The 27,876-nt window shown below is 38.0% G+C and overlaps 1 protein-coding gene across 1 annotated transcript in view; it reads right to left on the bottom strand.

Moving 5' to 3' along the window:
• Nucleotides 1–3,049: 3,049 nt before the first annotated feature.
• LOC126818578 (mucin-2) overlaps nt 3,050–27,876 on the bottom strand; it is a 46,961-nt gene continuing 22,134 nt past the window's right edge. Inside the window, exons 2-6 of the mRNA XM_050546040.2 lie at nt 23,193–23,362; nt 18,255–18,378; nt 17,940–18,097; nt 8,583–16,880; nt 3,050–8,080 (exon numbers count right to left, since the gene is read on the bottom strand). Of these exons, the coding sequence (XP_050401997.1) occupies nt 7,951–8,080; nt 8,583–16,880; nt 17,940–18,097; nt 18,255–18,378; nt 23,193–23,362 (8,880 nt within the window). The 3' untranslated portion in view covers nt 3,050–7,950. The remainder of the gene's footprint in view (nt 8,081–8,582; nt 16,881–17,939; nt 18,098–18,254; nt 18,379–23,192; nt 23,363–27,876) is intronic.

Below are 27,876 nucleotides of genomic sequence, written 5' to 3'. Positions count from 1 at the left end.
TTACTGCATTGGGTATGCCCGTTTTCGTTAGCCCAGTCGGAGTCGAAAATCAGGACGGTAAACCCTATTTTATTTAATTTTGTTTCATTTCAGATTGCCATGATGCGTTTAATATGAATCTCTCCAATGGTTACCTGACAAACCTGTTGACTTATATCAAACCTGATATAACACCAGTTGAAGTCGTGTGTAATTATGGGGATCGTGGAATAATGGCCTTCATGCATCGTGACAATTCCTGTATATTCACAAACTTCAACAGAACCATGCAGGAATATATCAATGGTTTTGGACCCGTTCCAAGAAACAGATGGGTCGGTCTGGAGACGATGTTCCATATAATGAAACAGCCAACTAAACATTGGGCCATCATTTTTGTTTCAAAGAGGGCCGATTCCTTGCCGACTTATTATTACGATGTCACATGTCAGGATGCGACCTTGGGTTATGAACTTAATTTTGTAACTAGTGGACACGGGGCTGGTGTGTGTAGCAGCTGTATGCAGGAGCTTCGCGGAAACCGATTCTCAACCTTTGACCAGGACAACACGGGAGCCAATAACTGTGCTAAACGTTTTGGTGGTGGATGGTGGTTTGGCAATGATATCAATTGCACCATAAGTTTTTTAACTGGTCCCATGGATGGACCCGGTCAAAATAATCACTTAATAGATACACCACCTAGTAGTCAGCCATTCTTGTATCTTCAGATACGGCTTCAAAAATATCGATAATATACTCTTCAAAAAAAGTAGGGGATATTCAGAAATAATACAAAACTGCGAAAATGCACTGCTGTTTTTATTAGATGTAACCAGTGTATGTTAATAACAGGCCAATTGCCTACACATGAACATAAACAGTTTATTTGGGCGGCTTATCGGACGGCCCCATTTCACTCGCAAAGCGATACACCGTCAAAAGTGAAAATGGACGTTTTCGATTTTTGTCTTAATAATGAGTAATTGCTCCACCAATCCTTAGACATTCAGCAATTCGTCGTGGTATGCTCCTAATCAACCGTCCAATCACGATTGGGGCAATCTGACCCACTCCTCTTGCAGTGCCACGGCCAATTCTTGCCTACACATGAACATAAACAGTTCATATGGGCGGCTTATCTGACGGCCCCATTTCACTCGCAAAGCGATACACCGTCAAAAGTGAAAATGGACGTTTTTGATTTTTGTCTTAATAATGAGTAATTGCTCCACCAATCCTCAGACATTCAGCAATTCGTCATAGCATGCTCCTAATCAACCGTCCAATCACGATTGGGGCAATCTGACCCACTCCTCTTGCAGTGCCACGGCCAATTCTTGCAGTGTTGTCGGTTGACGTTGACGTCGACGAACACGTCTCCCGATCAAATTAAACGTAACAAACTAAAGCAAAGATACACTAAACAGTAAATCTTATGCAAGAACCGACAGGAAAGCAAATATGGATAGATAAACCAGCACATGGCAGTTTTCATCAACCCTTCCTTGAAGTGTCAAATTTGACAATGAACTCTCCCACGTGTATGGGGCTATTGCGTGTCGCATGTGCAGCTCAGTGGTTCTGTTGGGGCGGTAAGTTCTTTATCTGTGAACATACTCTCAAAGCATGTCGAATGTCCATGACTATTTATCATATCGCAACCTGCATTGGTATTTGCATTTCAATATCCCCTACTTTTTTTGAAGATAATATCATTTATTCACGCAATTGATAGCGTTTTCGTGGGTTTGATTTACATTACAAATGTAAAGTAGTGATGGGTTGCAGTTGTTGTTGTAGTTGCTGTTGTTATTGTTGTTGTTTACAAATTTAACGTCCACTACATTATACATGATATTATGGACAGGCTGATTTAGTCCAATTATTTACATAAGGATTAATAATCGAGAAAATAGTTAAAACATGTAAAACAGTTCCTGTATATCAAAATGTCACTTTAAAACTCGGCGCTAAAATTCGATGTCGTGAGAAGAGACTGTGGGTCATCTTCTCCCCTTACAGAAAATCACACAATTCTGATTTTTGATTCAGAGTCTAGTCCTTAAACTGCAGTTCCAGACAGTTCGCTCATCTAGGCGCTACTTGTCGTTATTTTTCGAGCTTTTACTACGGTTATCCCGTGTATTTAATATCGCGGCTGTGACTGAGGCTTTTAACATCCCCGATTAAAAATGACAGTGATAAAATTATCAATACCTTTGCTAATCACTAGAATTATAAATGCTGTTTCATTTGAATCTGTCTCCAATTATCATGCCCAAGTGAACTAGGTTGTTTTGCTATATATTACTACAATCCTATGTATTTGGCCTAGAAAACAAGTTCCTTATCTAGTTCCTTTGCTATATATCACTATAATCCTATGTATTGGGCTTCGAAAACAAGTTGCTTATCTAGCCCGATGATGTATGACCCATCAACAACAATCCACTTTATTATTTTGTACATAAATCGATTTTGATTCAGATTGTTGGTATTAAATGTTTAATTACACTAGAATGGTGTGTGTATATATTTATATATGATAACTATTAATTAGGTGTGATTATAACTAATGCACCATAAGATCAGTCAATTTAAACATTTCAGGTCTTAGCCAATTTCACTGATTATTAATCGGGCGCTATCTGCCGCAGTTATTTTCGGGTCTGGTGAAAATGATACAGCCCCCCCCCCCCCCACTCCCAGTCCCAAAACAATCGACCCGCGCGCCTGCGGTCAGTAGTGCAGTACTGTACAGGAGGCCTGCCAAGAAACGTCGCCTAGTCTTTCGGTGGGATTAAAAATCGGGTCCCCGTGTAAACGTTGACGTGAATATAAGCAAAAACCATTGACAAATGGAATTCGAAAAAAAAGTGCTCGATTTGGACTAAAACCCAAGGTGAACGCGTGACATTTCTCTCTCTCTCTCTCTCTCTTTCTCTCTCTCTCACACACTCTCTCTTCACTCTCTCTCTCTCTCTCTCTCTCTCTCTCTCATATTGCCCCCCCCCACACCCCCACCCCCACACCATGTAAACAGAACTATATGTGACACTGGTTTTTCTTTACAATAGGCTTTATTAGTAATAATGTCGTTACATGAGAGATGTGCTTAATCTACACACAACATTCAATTATTTACATTCATAAATAATAAATAAACTGAAAGTAGACATAGCCCCAGGCAAGTCAGCATTGTAACCTGTACAAATTGTCAAAAAAAAACGTGCATTTCATATCAACTGCCAAGAACCACATTTGAAATAAACCAGTGAACATTGCATAATTTTTACTGGTTTTCATGCTTTATCCGTAGACCATTTATGATTTTCTTTTTGATTTTATTTCTATTGTCATGAATGTATCTGTTCTTAGAATAATAAATAACGATATAAAAATCAATAAACATCGGCATTACTCGAAATGTTTTTAAGTTACATTAACGACTGGTGGTGCTTGCTATAATAGTACAAAAATATCGTTCGTGACCGAAGTTATCAGGCTTCGAAGTGCTTGTAATATAGTCTCGATTGTCAAATACCGCTGGTACGATAATAAATACAGTCTTAAATTATTAAATGGCGATCGTGTTTCAATCCATTGAAAATTGCGACCATCCGATGACCAAGAGAGTTGATTATGGGCTTGTCATGTAAATAAATGTCTAACATTTGATTTCAAAAGAAAAACCTGCCATAGATCTCACATAATACATCTTTAGTATACCACTGCTGTTATCTCGACTTCTTACAGCGAGGGGTCGGGAGCGGAAAATTAAGAGACGGTAAGTCGATTGGCGCGAAGTCGAGAAGGCAAGGATTTTCAAACGCGAGAAAGCAAGAAGTTGTCAGTTAAGAAGTCTAGGATGAAGGAGTAAGAAGTTAAGATTGTCAAAAAGGTCGGAACAGGTTTCCATAGTTTACAGTAAGCAACATTATAGAAAAATAAACAGTTTATGTGTAGTTTAATGGTCGCGGGCGGGACATTAAAGGGACTATCCCGATTTGAACAGAGTCTCAAAAATAAAAGTCCGAGTAAGTATGGAATTTAAGCACTAAAATATAGAGGAGTGGTGTATTTACCATGTCTCAAAATTCTATCTTAAAATATTGAGTCGTTTGGATGTGAACGTCAAAACTGCTTATCCGGACACGTAACCCTTTTAAGATATCGGGTCAATTTCTTCGTTGGGTGACCTGATAATCGATTCCCGTTCATTTAGAGGACTATACAGTGATTGACCTATGTGCTGTACTTGATAACGAAAGGTAAATTTCACCTACACATTATTTTCATAAAATAAAAGTCTGGTTTTATCCAGACACAGTATAATACAAATTGGGACACCGGTCTCTATTTCCAGATGGCGATTGACATTTTAAGTTGTTTGAAAACGTATCCCATATACTGAGTTAGTTGCTCGGCCCTAAGGTAGAGGATTTTAAGGGATTTTAACACAAAATTAAGCAATTTTATTCTCCAAAATATTATCGGGATTGGCCCTTTAAGTAAATATATTGATATTGCACGAGTGTGTTAGCACGAGGACGATAACTATATATTACGCAAGGTCTTGCACGAGACCATTAAACAACTTACAATACCAGCACGGGCATTTTAATGAAATACGCCACGCGGGTATAATATTTCAACTAGTATAAATAATGTACACTTGGCACATTGCCATATGAGTCTGGTATGAATATTACCGTTTTAAGGTACAGCTATGGCAATTTGTAAACCCTACCCAGGGCTACTCTTAATTTAAAAAAAAATAAAATAAAAATGAGAGTCAAACAAAACAATGCTCAATGGTAGTAAACTTAATTAAAAAATCTAATGTAAAATATATTCTATTCAAAACACTATGATTAACAATAAATAGACAAATAAATACTAAAAAAACATGACGCCAACGTGATGCGAATTGATGATATAATTTTATTTTTTTAACTGCTTTACAACTATTGATATTTTCTTATTACACTTTTTTAGAAAACGGGGATAATGACGATGTTCTCTTGAACTGCTTCTCAATTATTGACATTTCCCTATTACTCTTTTTTTTAGATTATGGAGCTATTGACGATGTTTTTGTATCAACATATTTTCTCCCTTGACTTTCAGTACAGTAAGTTTTTTAAGCACTTACGTTACATTTAATGGTTTAAAACAAAAACAAAGTGTGGGCAGATAATTATTATTATTTTCGAAGGCAGCACAAAATGATAACGTATTTAAACAGTTGTGATAATTCTATAAATGGTCACATGCTTTAGAAAAAATATTTAATAATCCAAAACAAACAAATTACATTTATTTGTTTTAAGCATAAACAAAGTGTAGGCAGCTAATGATATTTATTTTATGATCAGTAGTGGAATACCGCGTTTTATCAGTGAAATAAATGTGTTATTCCACTGAGTTGTTTTTACCTAAAATGATTGTAAAATTATAAAATAAATAGAACATTTGTCGTTTTGTCGTGAATAACATATTTTATTTCATCTCTAAGCAAGAAAACGTTTATATTTTCACGAATGCGAGTTTTCTTGCTTCTCGATGAAATAAAATATGTTATTCACTCTTAAAACGACAAATATCCTCTATTTATTTGAGACAACACTAAAAAATAATGATGAAGAAGGTAAATATCAAACTCAGATGTAAAATAATATACAAAAAAAACCCCAAATAGTGGGAACATAAAAACAATATTACGGTATAGTCTATTAAAGATACATTATGGGAGATTAGATAAAGAGCTGGCAGTTCTCACTATAATAGTTAAAAACTATATCCTGTAAAGGGAATTTTCTGAAAATTTCAGTCAAATTGATCCACTATGAACCGAGATTTTAGAGATTGAATTTTCCGCCTAGCCTCTATCATCATTACTAAAGTCGGTAGGATTAAAAATAAACATAGTCTCGATTATCTATCTCATGATTAAATTATGAATGGAAGTCGAACAGCAAATCGGAACCTAATCCAATAAACATCACATTCTAGCGATGCCATCGAGAGTTGATTATGGTCTGGATAAATTAATTAATGTCTAATTAATAATTGAGTTAACATTTCAGGCCTAAAGAAAGGCCTGCAATAGGCAGATTTAGCTCTTGCATAATGTATGTTTAAACAATGGCAAAATTCAGATCAGACACTTAAAGATACATTATGGGAGATCAGATAAAGAGTTGGCAGTTTGCTCTATAATAGTTAAAAATAAGAGGATATACTGAAAATTTCAGTCAAATTACTTCACTCGGGACCCAGAAAACCTTATTAGCCTCGATTGTCATTGTTACCGCTGTAACTATAATAAAGGAAGTCTCGATTATCCATTTTTGTGGTTAATCATCAGTGGGCGTTGGACAGCAGACCGGATTTAAATCTAATAAAAATCGGACAAATAAGATGGCATCGATAGTTGATTGTGGTCTTGTCATGTGAATTGATGTCTAATTAATAGTTTATATAACATTTCTGGGCTACAGAAAGACCTGCGATAGGCAGATTTAGCTCTTGCATAATGTATGTTTAAGGTATACGAACAGTTAAAAACCCTATCTCGAATATTCGGGTTATGTAGAATAAAGTAGAACATTGGTCATAGTGTAACTGAAAGTTTGTGTTTAATTTTGTAAAATTTAAAGTTAAAAAGTTCGAGTTTGAAATTATAAAGTTTTAACAAAGTTTACACTTAATATCAAATACAGTTTTCGTGCTCATGATAACGTTTTTAAACAAAAGGCTATAAACCCACATTGCGCATGCACCATTCCTCACCAGAAGCAAAAGCAGAAATGACTAGAATATAATATAATAATAAACCATTTATAAACACTATATTTACACGATATGTACAAACACTATTTTAGTTGAACAAAACAACTCACTCGTATTATAACATTTCTCGTTCCAACAAAGAAAACTAATTTCGAACCTGTGTCAGCGTCATTTAGGAACTGTCTGCACCACAGTAACCAAGCTATCCCAACCCTATAAAACGTTCTCATTATAAATTTAAAGCATTTAGAGTTCAAATTCAAATTTCGATCATTTATCAGATATAAAAAGTTAAAGTCGCTGGTCATCATTTGAGTGGCTGAGGAATCCCTCGTAAACTACAATAATGAGAAAGTTGAACCTTTAAAAGTCATATCAGTATGATTAAAACACAGTTCCTATTTCGTTTCGTTTTTCATAGTTCAAAATTTAGTTTTACTTGTCTTTACTACATTACATGTAGCAGAGGCCATCGAAAGTATAAAAAAAACCCGAAACGAAATATAGATCTGTATTTTAATTGGATTGAGTATTTTACAAAGATATGATAAATTAAAAATTTGTTAACATTCTGGATATATTGCAGACGATATATAGGATGTGGCCAACACAAGCCAGCGCCACCTATGATTTCCGAAAGAAATCTTTTGATGGCCCTCATTTTAATCCTCTTGAATCCAAATCAGGAGATTATCTACCGTTGATATTTCGATTGGGTTTTCTTAATTAAATGTATAATATCTAATTTTAGTACATCTTAGCGTGAATTGTCCAAAACTTGACATATGCACACTTCAAATATTCATAAGCCATTTTCTTTTTTATTCACGACTAAAAATTAAAATTTATGGATTCTTTTAACTTTTCGTTTTGGAGATAAATCCTCGAAACTGCCATTATAGAAAATTACCGAAAGATATGATACATTTTTTATTATTTCGACCAATAGACCCTTTTAACTATTTTTTCTTTAGAGATACGCCTCGAAACAACTGCAATTATAAAAAAAAACAATCGCCGAAGGATTTGATCTAAATTCACCTAAGCTGTTAAATAAAATAAAATTATCTACAAATAGTTTTTATAATGATTTGAAATGTAAAGACGGATTAATTAGGATAGTCTTTGACGAATAACGTCTGAATATACAATGTTTTAATTTATTCAATGATACTAGGGGAAGCTAATAGATGATCTCGTTGCGTCGCTGACCAGAGATGCGGCGGAGGAATATTCACTGGTGTCTGGTGGCTCCGATACGTGATGCGGCATATCCGTCCACCCCGATCGTCGTATATACAATCTGAAAAGAAAATTGAAATTTAGGTAATTTCAACACACATTGTAAACTATTGTGAATAAACAAACACTATATAGCAGTGAAATAAGGAAAATTAAATGGGCGGATTCTGGAAAATTGAGCTATAACAGCTCGGGGTAAATTACAGGAGAAAATGGAATCGGATGTCATGGAGCGATACGCATGTCGGATCTAAAAAAATGCATAGACTACGCAGAAGCGTTGAATAGTATACGCCAATGGGTACATCTGCTTTACACGAATATTAAAGGGCAATGTTGCTGTCCACAAATTTTCCATGAGTGATAGAACTTGTTAAGCAGAATCGAAATATAATTTTAACATAGAGATACTGTTGATTTATAACAAAGATTAGACGAATCCAGAAACCGCGTAAATAAAGGAAAGCAGTTATTGTTAACGACTAAAGCAGACAGAGGTAACAGTTATATCACGTATGGAAAATTCGTGGACATAAACATTGTCTTTTGAGTAAACATTCTACCTTTGCTGCCTACAGGCTACCGATGTTAAAACTGCTGCTACCAGGAAGACAGTTCCCACGGTAAGACCCAGGATAGCTGGCCAATAACGACTAAACACAGTCTTTAGGTTCATCTTCCGCACTTGCAGTCGTAAATTCCTGGCCTCAGAGCTTCCGGGCAATCCGAAATCTAAGAAACCGTCACTTGAATTAAAGTCACGTGGTTGTGGGATGTACAATCCTCCATTAGGGACAATTATACGGGGACCATTATTAGCTCCTGGATCATTGTTGATTGTGATGTTCACCGGTCTTTTAGGAGCAGCAGGTTTTCTGTTGGTGGTGTTAGGAAGATCTGTGGTGGTCGTTTTTAACGTTGTGGTACCTGCTGTAGTTTTCTTCGACGTTTTCTTCGTGACTTTCTTCTTGGATTTCTTCGTTGTTTTCTTGTTTACTTTCTTGGTTATTTTTCGTGTTGTTGTTGTTGTTGTTGTTGTTGTTATTGTTGACGTTGTCGTTGGTTTTTGTGTCGTTTTTGGTTTCTGTGTCGTTGTTTTTGGTTTATTTGGGTCAGGCAGTTTTAACCAAGGCGGCAAAGTCAACAATATTTTTTTCGGAGTTGTCACTGTAGTTGATTCTGCTGTGGTTGGATTTGTTGATTGTTTCGTAGTTTTCGTCGTATTCTGCTTCTTGGGTTGTAAGGTGGTCGATGGTTGAGTCTTAGCAGTTGTTGAAAGTGTTGGTTGACTGGTAGCGTTCTGTTTGGTTGTTGTGACTGCCCTTGACGCCTTGGTTGTTGATTTGATTTCAGGAGTGTGGGATGATGTCCCGGAAGTACCTTTGCTTTGATTTTTAGTTGTTGTAGACGGTGATGCTTCTTTAGGAAGACTCCACCCGAAGAAAAGACCCAGGTTGTCCCTAGAAGTAGTGGATTTAGTAGGTGCGTGGCTTTGTTCTGTGGATGTAGTTGGCTTAAGTGAACTGCCTAGAGTGTCTAAACTAACCATTTCGGTTCTAGCTTTTCCGTTTGTTGCATTATAGATACCAGAGACTGTACTCTTTTCTGTGCGCTTCGTTTCTCCTTTTGGGGAAAGACCGGATGGAGAAATACTAATGTATGTTGAAGGCGGCTTGATGGAAGAGGCAGTGGGACCCCGAACTGTTGTGGTAATATTCTTAGATGATGTCAATAAGTTGATCGAAGAATCAGTATGGTTCTTTTGGCCTGTCCCTGGTTCGTGGTTTAATCTTTTTGGGAAAGATTTTGAAAGATCGTAGATCCATTTGAAAATATCAGATGTTATGTTCAGTTTTGTCGTTTCATTTTTCGTCTTTGGTGTTGGATTAAACGATTTCGGGTTCACGGTCAGTCCACCCTTCGTTGTAGTCGTGCTTATTTTGTTAATAGGTGTCGAATTAGTAGTAAGCGACGATAACGTAACTTCAGCTTTGTTGTTTGTGCCACCGTTTGTATTTTTGGAATGTATTATTTGTTTTGTTGTGGTGTTCAGAACATTAGCTTTACTAGTCCCACCTGTCCGGGTTTGGTCAGTGTTTCGTCTGTTACCATTTGTAGTAGAAGAATGTAACGTGTAGCCAAAATTCGTCTTTGTTGTATGTATCCCACGTTTGCCCGTAGTAACCCCTGCTTTCAAATCCAATTGCCTAAACGTCGTCCGCTGTTCATTTATAGCATTGTTAGAAGTTTGCATTTCATTGACGTTCGTGGTTTTAGCAGCATTTCCGTGTATGGTTTTAAAGTCATGAAATCGCACCCTCTTCGTTGCAGTTTTACGTGATGAACTTTGGGATTTGGAAGTTGTTGTAGAAGCATGAGACGATGACGGTCTATTAAATTTTGTTGGTGACGGAGTGCCTGTATTAACTCGAACACCCATGCTGCTCAACCGTGTTGGAAATGGTTGAAAGTTATTTTTGTGTTTTGTGTCATCTGATGTTTTAAAACCTTTGGGATTGGTTGACACTGTTAGAGGAATGGTTGTAGATCTCAGGGATTTGTGAAAGACGTCGGATGCGGCGGATTCTGTATTAACTCGAACACCCATGCTGCTCAACCGTGTTGGAGATGGTTGAAAGTTACTTTTGTGTTTTGTGTCATCTAATGTTTTATAACCTTTGGGATTGGTTGACACTGTTAGAGGAGTAGTTGTAGATCTCAAGGATTTGTGAAAGACGTCTGATGCGGCAGATTCTGTTGCCGGGCTGATATAATTTGGCTTAATTCGTTTGTCATCGTCCCTTGAAGTGTATTGTCTGTGGTTTGAACTTGGCGTATCTTTATTGTTGTGCCATGTTCCAACTGATAGCGGATCTTGTGTGTTTTTCTTTGTAGATATACGGTGCTGCCATAATTTGTTACTCGTTACTATAGGTATTCTGTGAGTGGTACCGTCGAAAATCCCCTCGTGTTGGGTTTTACCTTTAAGATCAGTTTCTGGTTGATGTTTGAAAGAACGCTTTGTCCCAATTGTTGGTCGTACCACTGTATCGGTTGGTTGTCCGCGATCGGGTTTCAGTTGAGGAGTTGTTCTGGCAACCGACGCATTTTTTTCTTGGAATAAAACGTTTTCCACGTTTTTGTTCTTCTCAGATTCATGGTAGTTAAAATTCAAAGTTTCTCCGTTTGAGGTTTTGTCATATGTTAGCTGATTCTCCAGGGATCCTGGATTTGCTTGTGGATACAATTGGGTCTTGTCATGATTATTTACTGGAAGAATGAATTGATTCCTGCTTGGCGTTGTTTTATTTAATCCGGTGTCATCAACTTTCATGTATGGGGAACGTAATTTTTTGGTGACTTCATTTGATGCAGTGACTTTTAGTCTTGGTGTAGAAACACTTTTATCCGTCGTAGCAGATGATTTGTTCGCAGATGAATAAGATCTACCGAAATATACATTTTTAATGGCGTTAGGCAGGAACTCAAATATATTCATATGACCCTCTGTGGATACAGTCTTTCCGTTCTGTGTTGGGAAGAATATAACAGGAGCTTGGGAGCTGGGGATGGAGAAGGTACCAGCTGGTTGAGGCGTGACGTTTATTTGAGAAAGGTTATTAAGGCGAGTAATGATTTTGCTAGTAGTGTCATCGTTATCTTGGAAGGGCTTGGCAGGTTGATCCAGTTTACTACCATTGTTTTGGATCACAAAATGATTGTTCTTATCTGGTGATTGTTTAGTGAAAATTGATTTAGGGCTATGGCGTACCGTCCCCGGCGTTGTTGTTTCATGTTGAACGGTTTTATGGGTACTTGGTTTGTATTTATTGAATGGACTCAATTTCTGGATAGGATTTTTACGACTCTTTTTGAAAATCGAGGCATCTCTGGATTGCCCTGTGTTTTTGTTACCTATATTTACTTTTGACGCTTTGTCCATCAAATCGTTGAGAATTTTAAATGACTTCCATACATCGTTTGGGGTGAACCTTCTGGGATTGGTTGGCGGACTGATAGCTTGAACAGGATCGGAAGTCGAAAACCCCTTTGTACGTAATGATTTAAAATCTTTGCCAATGTTCGATGTGGTCGAATCAAAAATTGCCAAATTTGATTTAGTTGTCTTCTGTTTAGGGGGTTTGGTTTTAAAACGGTATACGGCTGTTGTAGTTTTTCTGTTACTGAAAACTGGAGTGAGTACAGCGACTTCTGGTAGATTTAGAGTAAACTTGTCCGAACCGGTTATTTCCTCACCAGAAGAAATTATTCCTGGAATCTGCGGTCCACCAGTAGACGTTAAGTCCTCACGTGGTGGTGTCGGCAAGTTCATGACGTGCTGATGCATATCTCTAGGGATGGTCGGTGTGGGTACTGGAGATAGAAATGGTTGAGTTGTCATATCATTTGACGTGTATCTTACACTTTGTCTAGAAGAAAATTTTGATGGGAACATTGTTAATTTCCATGAATCCGTCTTTAGAGTTACACGTCCTGGGGTTGAGACATGTTTTGCTTTAGTAAGATTTTCGTGGACTCTTTGTTGCTTTCGATTCTTTCGTCTGTTACCCCTCCCCTTTGGCCGCCTTCCTTTTGGTTTAAATGGCGATTTCTTCCCTGGTGTTAATGATTCTAAAATATCATTTATTTTAGGTTGATACAAGTCTTCATTTAGGCTTGAAGAAGTCGTGGATATACCTTGCGATATGATCTTCGGATTTCTCGGAGAGTTAGTATCCGCCTCATCGTTCCTTAATAAATTTGATTTATTGACCAACGCCGTTACGGAATCTGTTTCAATTCTTGGAATGATACTGGATTTTATATGGCCGCTTTGCATGGGATTTATCGTTTTGGCCACGTTCAAATGATCCTGTCTCGAAACCATTTGGCGAGAATGTTTTTCATCTTTCTTGTCGGTATACCAGTTGAGTTCATTTAAGTCTCGGTCTGTTGTAGAGGCGAATGCTGATTGGTATCCGTTACCATGTTTGTTCGCGGGTTTATTTTTCAACAACGTTGGGGGTTTTGGAGAAAACGGTGATTTATTTACATTTTGAATTTCAGAAACAGCAATTCTGGGTTTGTTTTGTTCGCGTGGTAAAATTACTGAGGCGTTCTTGTTCAATATAGAGACTCCCTTTTTACTGTAGGCGCCAGTGCCTTTAGTGTTTAGAGGTTTTGGAGAAAACGGTGATTTATTTACATTTTGAATTTCAGAAACAGTAATTATAGGTTTGATTTGTTCCCGAGGTAAAATCACTGAGGCGTTCTTGTTCAATATAGAGACCCCCTTTTTACTGTAGGCGCCAGTGCCTTTAATGTTTGGAGGTTTTGGAGAAAACGGTGATTTATTTACATTCTGAATTTCAGAAACAGCAATTTTGGGTTTGATTTGTTCGCGTGGTAAAATCACCGAGGCGTTCTTGTTCAATATAGAGACTCCGTTTTTACTGTAGGCGCCAGTGCCTTTAGTGTTTGGAGGTTTTGGAGAAAACGGTGATTTATTTACATTTTGAATTTCAGAAACAGCAATTCTGGGTTTGATTTGTTCGCGCGATAAAATCACTGAGGCGTTCTTGTTCAATATAGAGACTCCGTTTTTACTGTAGGCGCCAGTGCCTTTAGTGTTTGGAAAAGGTGGGGGACTTTTTTCAGCCATTTGGTTATCTAACTTAGCTACTGCCCAGGAGACCGATGTTTGGTCATTAGTGTTTGGAAAAGGTGGAGGACTTCTTTCAGACTTTTGGTTGTCTAACTGAGCAACTTCCCCGGAGACCGATGTTTGGTCATTAGTGTTTGAAAAAGGTGGAGGATCTCTTTCAGACTTTTGGTTGTCAAACCTAACTACTGCCCCGGAGACCGATGTTTGGTCATTATTGTTGGGTTCTACGTTTTCTTTAATTCCAGAATTAATCGCTGGTGTAGAACGAGAATGGTCTAATTTTAACATCCTCTTGGTTGAAATCCCCAATTGCGACCAGTCTTGATTTTGGTTAGCCAGATCCGGTTGTCCAGAGGAATATGCTGTGCTGCTTGACTTCAACATATGATTATAAACAACTCTATCTTTACTTGCTAGATGTGGTCGCAGATCAGTTGGTTTTAAACTACCTATTCCATCTCTAAGATATACTGGAGATTTATCAGCTGTCAATTTAGGACCGCTTGATTTGCCGTTCGATGGTGCGATTGCAGATGGGTTCACTGGTGGAATAGCTGTACTGAAGTCATCGGACCATCCAGTAAAGCCTTGACCCTGAATAAGGTTTGCGCGATATGGTAACCTAGTTTGACGGGACAAAACTGCGGGGTTGACTGGAACATTGAGCCGAGGAGTAACCGGATCCACTACTACTCTCCTGTCGTATATTTGGGAAGGTTTTATCACCGGATTTAAAGGAGACTCCGATTTAATCAACCCCCCTTTATTAATTTGTGGATCAATTTTGTCAGATCTTGTGCTGTCGATATCACCAGTCTCCTCAACAGCCATGTTTCGATCTACTGTCGGTCTTTGATATGGTGATTTAGATTCAACTTGTTTTCCGACCTTGTCTGTGCTTTTTCGGGAAATCTCCTTCGTTGGAGTATCACTGTGTTTGTAATCATATTTTATATCTGGGATAGGAGTACTGGTTGTAAGGTCAGCAACGCCTTCTTGGTCCCGCGATATCTTTTTATTTTTGTTTTCTTTGATAGACTCTTGATCCCCATGCGTTGTTGTTTTGGTCCTCGCATGTTTCTTTTTAAATGTAGAGTGTACTTCAGTTTTAGAGACATGGGTTGCCGAGTTCGGGTTTTCAAGTTTCAATTTGGAATCTGATTTGCCTTTTGAATTTTTCTCCAGCTCCATCAGCTTCTTCTTTTTCTTTTGTTCTTTAACTTTCTTATTATGTTCCGTGATAAATTCGTTGTGTTTTTGTCTGTAGTACCCGTAATGTGAGGGATGTTGCTTTCGTTCTTCTTTGAGCTGATTTAAGATTTTTGTGGGGTATCTTTTAGCACCAGTCTGGGCAATACCTATTCGTTGTCTTCGGTTCGGTTTTTTTAATCCGGGTGGTGCGTCCGTCCAAACTACGGCGTGTGACTTGACATTAGGTAGTCGTTTCCGTGGCATTACGTAATCTTTATAGTGCTTCTTCCAATCATAGTTGTAATCCCATTTTCGTGTCGGTGGAGGAGGTCGCGTTACCCGTTTTGGTTTATTTGGTGTCTGTTTACTGGTTCCGCTACTTACCATCTTATTCCTGGATGAAGTTCCAGTGATCTTTGCAATATCTATCTCACTTGTAGTTTTAGAACGACTGATGTCCGTTGTTCCCTTCCGTAGATCCGGTGGAATTCGAGTGTTTGATGATGATGGTTTAGTATCAAGTTTGAGATCAGTTTTTGTTATTATTTTGTGTTTATCTAGTTTCTTATCGTTTTGTTCTTTCACAGTTACTGTTGTTCTTTCTTGTAGTGGTGGGAGTTGAGATGGGGATATAATATCCGATGATGGTTTAGTGTCAAGTTTGAGATCAGTTTTTGTTATGATTTCGTGTTGATCTAGTCTCTTATCGTTTTGTATTTTGACGGTTACTCCTGTTCTTTCTTGCAGTGGTGGGCGTTGAGATAGGGAATTAATATCGGATGCAGAAACTGTGGGTTGGGTTTCTGCATTTTGGGTGGAAATATTGTTTGCTGATTTCGCTTTGCTTTGCAAAACCTTGTTTGGTTTCTGGATACTGTCCCCAACAAGAGTTTGTTTTATCTTTGGAACTTTAGAATTTGAATCATTCTGGACAACTTTTACATTTTCTTGAAGGAGAATGGATTTTGGCGAATTCGTTGATGACACTGATGATAATTTTTTTGTGTTGCTGGATGTATGGAAGGTAGGTCTACTTGATGATAAGATTTTAGTTTTTCTGTCAAATCCTCGAATCTTCCCTCTTCTGTAATCATTGATTGTTCTGTAGGGTTCTTGTAAATATGGGTTCCTGACTGTTTGGACGGCACCTGATTTAATTTCTGTAATCTGGATAAATTTCTCTATGCGTTCTGATTTATCCCGAGCAGCCGATTGACTCAGATTCTCTGAATGTAATCCATGGTATGGCTTATGCGAGATTTCGTTTTTCATCTTTCGCTGTGTGCTTCTGTTTGATTTCACTTGCCCATTGGATACCATTGCTTGGGCTCCCTTGTCTAACTTGTTTTCTATTGCATTAGAATCCTGATTTAAATGATTTTTCGTATTTTCTATACCTTTATCAGTAAGATAGGGTTTGGGATATATGGAGTTTGAGATAATTTGTGTTTTTTTGTCGGATGTTTCCTGTATAATCTTCTTCTTCTTCTTCTTCCTTCTGTGCTTTCTGTGATCCTTCTTCTCTTTTAAGGAGGGACTTGGATGTTTGTCGAGTATATTTGACTTGACAGCTGGAAGATCTTCCCTCTCTTCGGCGTCGATTATTCTCGCATGTTCCTGGGCATCCAAAAGTGCCTCGTCACTTTCTGTTTCACCGGCTACCCGATCGCGCTGAAATGGATGGAACGGCAGGAACGGTGACTTGTTAAACCAAACCGAGTTACCGGCCCAATCATGTTCTTTTGTTTCCTCCCACTCTTGAGAATTTTGTTTATTGAATACTTTCACCGTTGAAGGTTTGTTGTTTGGGTTCCAGGTGGTAGTAGACTTATCGTAGCTGTTAGCTTTTGAGAGATGTTTTGTGGAATCAAAAGTCCGAACGCTACTTGATTCTAGAAGCACGGCTGTCCTTTCTTCTGGCTGCCACGGCCATTTGTGCCATTCTGGTGGGGGCTTCAGGCAATCGTTTGCACCAAAACAATGTACAGACCATCTAAACTCTAATCTGTAATAAAATTAGAGGATACATATCAAAGAACTGTAGGCGGATTACTGGAATAACACTATCTTCGTTGACTGAATTTATTTTAAAACGTTTTGCAGAATCACAGATTATGAATGGTAGATTATGTTGATCAGTAACAGTCGTCCCTTTAATGAACCTGTCTGATAAGGAAAGTGCTTTAAAGTGATTTACAATCCTGGTCTGACATTGGGCTGACAAGGTATGTTATGGGTGTTATGACGAAATTCTCCTACCTCTCATTGTACATGTGACCATAGGAAATAAAACATTACCGTTTGTTTGTCTAAAAGTGACCAAAGTATTGTTCGGACGAGACGTTAAACCCGATCCTATTATTTTCCAAATTACCCAGAACAACTAAAATCGCACTGCAGCAGCTAGAGACATTTCCATCAAGGGTAGCCAGAAACGTTTCTATCCAGATCAGCTATAGACTACTGTATATTCAGGACAGACAGATGTTTTTATGTCAAGGGCAGCCAGAAACCTGTCTACCCAGGACAGCTAGATGCCTTTCTATCTAGTGTAGTCAGAAGCCTTTCTACACAGGGCAGCTGGAGACTTTCTATCACGATTAGAGACCTTTCTATCCCGGGCAGCTAGAGGCATTGCTACCTATGGCAGTTAGCTAGACTGGTGTCTAACCAGGGAAGTTAGATGCCTTTCTATCAAGAGTACCTAAGATTTTCTACACAGGGCAGCTAGAGAACTCTCTATATGGGACAGCCAGAAGCCCCTCTAGATAAGGTAGCTGAAAAACTTCTATCCAGGTCAGTTAGAGACATTTCCATCAAGGGAAGCTAACAACCTGTCTGTCCAGGGCAGATAGACATATTTCTAACCTGATCAGCTTTTCAGCTTTCTACAAAGGGCAACTATTCATCTTCCTGTCCGAATAAAATCCAAAGGCAGGTAGAGACCTTTCTAACCCGGGCAGGGTGTGTGAAATAGCTTCATTTTACGTCCGCTTCCACCGAAGTGATATCGCAGCTAGACGTCATTCTACAGCTTCCGGTTATAAATTCAAATTATACTTACATAGTTTTATCAAGTTGTCGACTGCCTTTTACTGTTTCTAGTTGTTTTTCACCCTTATCAACAGTTCGCCTTAATGGTGTCTCAAACCAATCAACTAGAACAGTCGTATGATCATCATCATCATAATCATAGAAAAACACATCCATCTTAACATTACCCTGTAAAATAATACGTCATCATTTTAATATATACATTTAAAGCCACGGATCGTTAATTTTAGACATGCGCTACTCATCTTGTTGTTTTTGGGGCGACGCTCTTCTAAAAAAATAAGCTAAGGCTCCGTTAATTCATGTCCAATAATATAGAACTTACCGCAGCTGGCCATTCGTCAAATAAAACTGTTAATTGTGTCATCTGACTGGATTCATCTTCAAACGATATATCATTGCTATCATATTTTATAGGTCGATGAAATAAAAATACATGATCATTGGCCCTGAAATAAAATATATAACACTAGAGTCAGTAGATATATTAGAAAATTAAAGTGAGGTTTAACGTATACTGAGAGAGAGAGAGAGAGAGAGAGAGAGAGAGAGAGAGACGTGAACAGTTCAAATTGAAATGAAATGAAATGAAATGGAGTTTAACGTCCTACTGTTCTGCTCCTAACCTGGGCTAATGAAGACGGGCATACGCCATACAGTGTGGTATGAGGGAAATTTTTCCCGGGCAGCGGCACTACGGCCTACTCTTATATCGAATTCCAACTGCCAAGGGATCTTTTACGTGCACGCCAATGTGTACACGGGACCTCGGTTTTTCGTCCCATCCGAACGACTAGACAGCTTTCCTTGTCAGCCCCTCCGTCCTGCATCACTGACAAGGGAGAACCACGCCGGAAAATCTGGATGAACTTTCTCGGCCAATGCAGGGATCGAACACCCGACCTCCAGGCTAGCGAGCTAGCGTCTTACCCACTTAGCCACGTGATCCCCCCAGTTCAAATTGAACACCGCAGTCGTTTACGCCTGCTTAGTTCAAATTGAACACCGCAGTCGTTTACGCCTGCTTAGTTCAAATTGAACACCGCAGTCGTTTACGCCTGCTTAGTGCGTTCTAAACGCTTTTAAAATTAATATTTGGTCGTTTGTGGATCGGTATCGGTTTTTACTAATTACTTCCACATGGTTCTGTAGGATAGGTTTGTATTTGTTCATTACAAAATGGCACCGAAACCATAGATACTCGACTCGTGTACTGATTATGAAATGTTAATTATGTTTTAAATATTGGATATTAAGATCCTATAGCTTCATGGCAAGATGGGAATATAAATATTGATTGAAATTGATCAATATTGAATTTTAATTCGTGTTTTTAATTTCGAATATTATGAAAAATATGGAGTTAGGGACTTGGCTACTTTAGCAGTGAAGTTTGGGCTGAAATTTGCCACCTTTTTTGTATCTTTTTGTTTTCAAAGTTTTCATGTGGAATCATAAGGATACTTTCGTCAGGTTTGGGTAGCCTTTTGTGGGAACTGACGACCAAAAACCATTTGCGGCGAAGCAGGGTTAACGGCAGAACCACGCTTTTTTGCGTTATCTGACGAACATGTTGCATAGGTGTTACGCGACGTCACTGTGGTTTCAACACGGAGTCACCCTGCGCAAAGCTATCTCCCACCCGTATGAAACAAGAGAGAGAGAAATGGGGTTTACGGTCCACTCGGCACATACTAGGTGATTCGGGACTAACACATGGTGCACGATTTTATTCCAGTAATTCTCTTGCGCGTAGGGGTCTTTAGCAGTGGGAGGAAACCGGAGAAAACCCACGAGGTTGGACAGGCGAAACTACTCCTCGTCACGTACAACCGAGGAATCGAAACCACGCCAGTTGACTCATTGACAGACCGCATGATACAGGATAAAAATCGCCCGATTAAAAAAACAAAACATTTGCGTTTTTGTTTTCATTGATATATAAATTAGATCTTTTTTTCAGGGGAATAAAAGATATTGTTTTATATAATACATAGTTAAAATATTATTGTAACTATATTTACACAAAAAAACCCAACCTATTTTAAAGTTAAAAGATTATTTTGGCAATATTTACAAAAAGAAATATTTTAATGTTAAAAGTTTATTGTGACAATATATACAAAAGTTAAAAGATTATTGTGACAATATTTACTTTAACAAAAACTATCTTGAAGTTAAAAGATTATGGTTTTATATTATAAACATAAAATAGATTATTGTTAAAAGATTATGATTTTTTATTATAAACAGGATAATAGATTTGAACAGAGCCTCAAAAATAAAAATCCAAGTTCGTATGAACTTTAAGCACCAAAATATAGAGGAGTGGTGTATTTAGTTTGTCTCAAAATTTCAGCTCAAAATATTGAGTCGTGTGGCCGTGAACGTCAAAACTGCTTATCCGGACACGTAACCCTTTCAAGATTTCGTGTCAATTGTTTCGTTGGGTGACCTGAGATTCGATTCCCGTTCCTTTACAGGTCTATACTGTGAATGACCCACGGGCTGTACTTGATAACGAAAAGTAAATTTCACCTAAACATTATTTTTATAAAATAAAAGTCTGGTTATATCAGACACCAAATAATACTCCTTGGTACACAGATCTCCATTTCCACATGAAGACTGACAGGTTTAAGTTGTTTGAAAACGTATCATATATACTGAGTTAGTTGCTCGGCCCTAAGGTAGAGGATTTTTAAAAGCTATTTTAACACAAAAATAAGCAGTTTTATTCTCCAAAATATTATCGGGATTGGCCCTTTACGGTTTGTTGAACTGTATATTATATAGAATCCAAATCAATCGATGGACTACATCCGTTCAATGGACTTATAATTCTACAGTCCCAAAACAATCGGCTCAGTATAAATAATCCTAAGATCAGTTTTCTAAAACAAACAACGATAGCTAAAGCAAACAACGATAGCTAGATATACTTTTATACCACACCCGTAGCTAGCCCGGGGCAAGGGGGAGGGGTGGCCATAGTTCTACAATACCTACTTTTTGTAGTACACAGCAGTGGAGTATTGATTTTGGGGACGTGGCGCCTGGCACCCAATCCCACTTGTCACTATGTTCATTGTTCAGAGTTCGCTAGAGAACGATTTTCTGTGCTGGAAAACGCGTTAGCGGCCGGCCAATTATCAAAATTGTTAAGCGGAAGGACGCCCCCTCCACCGCCCCTTTAAAAGGTCACTGTCCCTCCGCAGCACGCTAGCTGACTACGACCCTGTTTTATACATATATAATACTATTTTATGTGCAGCTCTCCTGGGGGATCACGTGGCTAAGTGGGTAAGGTGCTGGCTCGCTAGCCTGGAGGTCGGGTGTTCGATCCCTGCATTGGCCGAGAAAGTTCATCCAGATTTTCCGGCGTGGTTCTCCCTTGTCAGTGATGCAGGACGGAGGGGCTGACAAGGAAAGCTGTCTAGTCGTTCGGATGGGACGAAAAACCGAGGTCCCGTGTACACATTGGCGTGCACGTAAAAGATCCCTTGGCAGTTGGAATTCGATATAAGAGTAGGCCGTAGTGCCGCTGTCCGGGCAAAATTTCCCTCATAGCACACTGTATGGCGTATGCCCGTCTTCATTAGCCCAGGTTAGGAGCAGAACAGTAGGACGTTAAACCCCATTTCATTTCATATCGTACTGAAGAATGGTCTCGTTGTTGGGCTTTGTACCTTTTTTGACGTTCTCACTCATGACGTCAACTGACAGACTATCGCTATTCAGCAGAAAACCCCCGTCAAGACCGTTTGCATATACGTCATCCTTGTAAATCATTATTTATTCTTTCATTTTGAGTGAGGGCTGTATTATTACAGGTCTAGTACTATACATCGCAGTGGACGCTTACGGCTTCAATTGATATTTGTTGTTTATTTCTTACAATGTCAGTGTAGTTTGTCTTGTCCACGGGTTTGTCCTGTCGGTTCTGTTTTGTGTGTAGTGCGTTTCTCCAGCACTTACTATTAATTATAAATTCTGAGGCTTTTACTTTGTATTCGAAGGGTTTAAGCTGATAACGCAAACAAGTTACCTCCTTATTTGTAGTATATTCATACGCTCACACCAGGGATCAAAACCACAACCACAAGCCAGAGATCACCGGCCAGGTAGGGCTCGAAGCGCGACACTCTAGACCACTAGGCCATATAAACCCTCCCACACATTTATAACCTGTCAACCTTTTCGCTGATACTTCCAAGGTGTGGCCAGTAGATTTGCTTGGTGTGCGTGCTGTCGCCTTACAATTTATCGTGAGTTTACCTTTCGATGTTCTGAAGGGGTGAAAAGTAGAAATGAAACGAAACAGGGTTTAACGTCCTACTGTTCTGCTCCTATACTGGGCTAATGAAGACATGCATACGCCATACAGTGTGCGATGAGGGAAATTTTGCCCGGATAGCGGCACTACGGCCTGCTCTTCTATCTAATTCTAACTGTCAAGAGATCTTTTACATGCACGCCAATGTGTACACGGGACCTCGGTTTTTCGTCCCATCCGAACGACTAGATAGTTGTCCTTGTCAGGCCCTGTTTCTACAATGATTCTCTTGTCGTTTTCATGGTACTGCATTAGTATTGTGCTTGAAAACAACAATATAAATACGAATTCATGCTAACATTTTAGATTTCAGTGGTAGCGAGTTATGCACTTTTGTGTGCGTTCTTTCAATTTATAGCTTGCGCGTTATGTTTACGCATGGGCTACACACATTTTCACAACAAACGCTCTGTTATCAAATAGTTGCTAATGAAATATTTGCAATGTCCACCCCATAAACGTGATGAGTGAAAGCACAAAATCTGGCTTACTTGGTTTGACTTTTTCAAATTCTGGCTTCCATTTTTTTAGAATTTTGGATTATCACAAGCCAGGAGTTTATGGATTCCATCCCGGTGAAGTCCGTGTGTCTGTCTGCGTGTTTGTCTGTTCGGAGATGACGACTACACTAGGGCTGCTTCGAGGCTGCACTGTGGTGTGTGAGGTCAGATCAAGCCAGGGAGTGACATAGGTCAAGAGGTTCTTTTACGTGTACGCCGACATGTACACAGGGTTATCGTCCCCTCCGATTGGACTAGACACAGTTCCTTGAAAGGCCCTCCGTCCTATACACTAACAAGACCAGGTTAAGGTGTAGGTATCGAACAGGGTTAATGAGCCAGCGTCTTGCTCACTGATCCACCGTGCCCCCCCCCCCCCCCACAGAGCAACGAGATCATATTGAGCGTGTATTTAATAATCCCTTACCTGCCAAGCCCGGTAACAATACATCTCATAACATAATCACATTGATCTGGACATGTGCTTGATCCTAGAGGTGCTGCATCACAACAACTACCATCATACGTTCTACCCTTAATATTCCGATAGTTTAATAACCAGATAGTTAATACACCACGACAATAACAATTTTTAATCTGAAAATAAACAAAAAATGAATTTTTAATCTGAAACTACACAAAAAATGAATTTTTTATCTTAAAATACACAAAAAATATTTTTTTTAATCTGAAAATACACAAAAAAATGAATTTTTAATCTGAAAACACACAAACAAAATGAATTTTTAATCTGAAAATACACAAAAAGTAATTTTTTTAATCTGAAAATATACAAAAAATGAATTTTTAATCTGATAATACAAAAAAAAAAATTAACCTGAAAATACAAAAAAAAAAAAAAAAAAATACAAAAAATAAAAAATAAAAATTAAAAAATCTAAAGATACACAAATACTATTTTTTCAAAAAATATAATAATTCGTTAAACTTTTTTTTTTAAAGAATTCGTTAAGAGGTTTTAATACACTACTACATGGAAAATCAAAACGATCGATTAAATATTTGTGATTTAACAAGAATCCAGTGATATATATTTAGGTACATTTTGACCACATTTTTTGTCGTTTTGACTACATAGAATTTTTGCCGTTTTGGTTTACGTCCGTATAGAACATATCCAGCTTTTGTCGTCGGCAGAGGATGCTGAATGTTGTGAATTTTTATTCTATCATGTTGCCTGGTAAATTTATACTGCTTGTTAGTTATATTCGTTCATTATGATGCAGGACGGAGGGGCTGACAAGGAAAGCTGTCTAGTCGTTCGGATGGGACGAAAAACCGAGGTCCCGTGTACACATTGACGTGCACGTAAAAGATCCCGTGGCAGTTGGAATTCGATATAAGAGTAGGCCGTAGTGCCGCTGTCCGGGCAAAATTTCCCTCATAGCACACTGTATGGCGTATGCCCGTCTTCATTAGCCCAGGTTAGGAGCAGAACAGTAGGACGTTAAACCCCATTTCATTTCATTTCATTTCATTTCGTTCATTATGCATTATCATTTACTTCGCAGCAACTTCGTTAGAGATTGTTATGGGAAATAAATCAGACCAATACCGATGACCCTTCTAACTCAGTTAGAATCAAAGTTGTTGTGTTCCAAAGTCTAGACCAAGCAAATGGTTTTTTCCTCTAAATTAACCTAAGCAGAAAATGCGCATCATCTAAATAAGGTATTGGTTTTGTTTTTTACGTAAACACACTTTTAATGGTTAACAAACTTTAAGTAAAATGACGCTCAATTCCGACCGAGTTTACAGTTTAATTATAGCCTTATTGGTTTAATTCTACAACTATTTTTTAAATTTTCAAATATATATCAGACTGACCTTTAGTTGTATTATGTGGTATAACGTCACTGAATTAGGACTAATTAATTAAGATACACAATGATACTTTGAAACATTTACATTTCTTTAAGACTAAACACGTCCACAAATATCATACTTGATATGTGTCCCTCTTCCATTAAAAAAATTAACAATTAACATTTAATTTTATTTTCCGGTTTCAGTAAAACTCTGACTTCTGTACTGTATGTCAGATATCTATGTTGTAAAAAATACAACTTACAAGAGAACGTAGTGTTCAAAATTATATCTTAGCAATTCGGAAACCAGTCTAAAAAAATTACATGTGTCAAGGTCGTTTGGCTTTGTTTTTAGAATTCGGGAAAGTCCAAGGACGTTTGTCTTTATCTTGATATTTTTGTAAGATTTTAGTTCATGTGACCCTGAATCGAAATGAGTATGACATCCCTGGTCTAAATCTTACATGAGGCATCTTTAAGTCCATGAAGTGATTGAATATAAGCATGTATTTTTCTTGTTATATTTCCCCCATAATAGTTATACTGTGTGGTGTGAGATAAAATGTTGTTTAAATTACGGTAGCTCAGAACTAGAACTATGTTACAATGGGGTGTCAAAATCTCTAAAAAGCCGAGAGATTAACAGTTTGTTATCTCTTCCACGACATACAAAGTAAATATACAAATATTTGTATGGAGGCAGACCACGATTAAATTTCACCATCTCGGTACCCAAATTGTAGTTCGTCTATTTATAGCAATTCTCTCTGTCTCTTTTCTCCCCTTTTGCATGCCCATTTTTGTTGATTTTTTGGTCTAGTGTTATCGGGTTGGTGTGATATGTACGGCGAATAGTTACATGTTTTTAGTATGCTTCGTCAAGTTTGTGTATCTCAAAATTTTGGTGGTCAACCTCATCTTAGTGTAAAGACATGACCATTTGTTCTTCGGTCTGTATTGAAAAGCATTCAGCCCAACGAAAATTTGGGGGAAAGTTGGATGTGGGCAAAGAGGCCAGAATTAACATTGAAGTCAATGGAGAAATTAATGGTGGTCTGCCTCCATATGTTCGTAAAATAACATAGTGGGTTATATCCCGTTGCTCTTGCCCGCCTCCACCAAAATCACTCAACAATGACTATAGATGCGTATGAACTAGTTATATAAATAATAGTCCATAAATGATCTGGTTAGCCTCTCGTGAAAAACCAAACCACGCAAAAACCGATATGTTGCCACATCGATAAGGAACTTTATAGCATCATTATTGATGAAATTCAGACTATTGTCAACTTCCAGGATAGCGATTTATATAATTTTCTATGCATTGTGAGTGGTCTGTAAACAACAACAATGATTCGTGGCTCTCCAAATATCAAGTTTCATTCTGGTACAAGGATGATCGCTTAAACATACATTATGCAAGAGATAAATCTGCCTATTGCGGATCTTTCTTTAGGCCTGAAATGTTATCTAAATTATTAATTAGACATTAATTAACTTATCCAGACCATAATCAACTCTCGATGTCATCGCTAGCCTGCTATGTTTATTGGATTAGGTTCCGATTTGCTGTTCGACTTCCATTCATGATTTTATCATGAAATGGATAATCGAAACTATGTTTTTTTATCGAACTGACTTTAGTAATGATGATCGAGGCTAGGCCGAAAATTCAATCGCTAAAATCTTAGTTCAGAGTGGATCAATTTGACTGAATATTTTAGCAAATTTCCTTTACATTATCTAGATTTTAACTATTATAGTGAGAACTACCAGCTCTTTATCTAATCTCCCATAATGTATCTTTAATATTGTAATAGAATGTAAGATGGTATTAACTGCCCACGGGAATCAATATGTAGCCTAAGTTGTTCGATGACTTAATGTACAGTAATTAATCTGAACGGAAGTCTAGTAACACAATAAGTTTATACACTTATTGTTATAGACTCATTGACATGGGATGATGATGCTTACAAGATTGATCAATCTGAAAAGTGATATTCATCGGGGCCCCAATAGAGTGGTTCTCAACCAGTGTGCCGCGGCACACAGGTGTGCCCTTAGATCTTCCTAAGTGTGCCGCGAAATTTTGAACGGCACACTAGGAAAATGTGAAAAACCAGGTGATCCCAATTGAGAATTCACTGGTGTCTACTGATAAGTTCATAGCTGTGAATAGCTAGTCTATGTCTACTGTTATATTCCGTCTGACATGCCATGTTTTTATTTTGCAAAATTCAAATATTTTTCATATATATTTTGCCAGGTTTGCCGCTATTTTTTCATATGTTCCAAAGTGTGCCGTTAGCAAAAAAAAAAAGGTTGACAACCACTGCCCCAATATAATGTGTGAGTTGAGGAAGAAATTATTCACAATAACCATAAAATGAAGCAAACTTAAACGGGGTTTGACATCTATTTTATCTACTGGCATACGCCATGCATTGTGCTAAGAGGGCAATTTTGCCCAGACAATGGCCAGGGGATCCAAAAAGGTGCTGAAAAGGAAATACATCTGACTTCCGAACGGCTGTCACCTGAATTATTGTATATTCAGTATATTCAGATGTGCCCTGCAAATCATTTGATTTTGTAACTGAAGAAATGTTATTCAAGTCAAATTGTCCAAATTAAGGCAAGCATGCTTAGACCGTACGATAACCTACCCAAAACCGAAACAAATCGTCCCAAGTATTGCATCTATGACTAAAAGATATACTCTGTATTTATTATCTGATCTAACAATTGCTACACCTCCACCCCCAAAACCCTATTTACGTAAACAGTAGAGGATTGAGGTCGTTTGTTTTCAGTAGGAGTTCGCATTGAATCTTATCAATCTTATTGGACATGATGACGTAATAACATGTCATATTGTTTACGGCGTGTTCACATATACGAAACAAAGACAACACATGAATTGTTCAGCTATTGAACACATGATTATATATGTTAGAATGGTAAATTTGCTTATTAAACTTTATGACGTACATATCGTTCTGGCCGTCCTATAATATTACTTTAGGCATAATACTTAACTTGGGCGTAATGTTATTTTTGAAAGTGATTGACCATTGTTCAACACACATGGTTACAAATTGAATAATCTTCAAATAATATATTCCTACTGTTATTGCTTCTAGAACTCCTAGTAACCTTTCTAATTTGATTAAGGAGTTCGCCAGGATATGCATTATCGTAGTGCTTTTGGGTATGATATCTACTTCTGGTGCTAAAATATCAGATGGAGTAACGGCTGAAAAATCAAATGAAAAT

Source organism: Patella vulgata, chromosome 4 (genome assembly GCF_932274485.2).
Source record: "Patella vulgata chromosome 4, xgPatVulg1.2, whole genome shotgun sequence".
Classification (NCBI taxonomy): Eukaryota; Metazoa; Mollusca; class Gastropoda; family Patellidae; genus Patella; species Patella vulgata.
The sequence above is the reverse complement of the archived record's forward strand: the minus strand, read 5'-3'. Positions and strand labels throughout refer to the sequence as shown.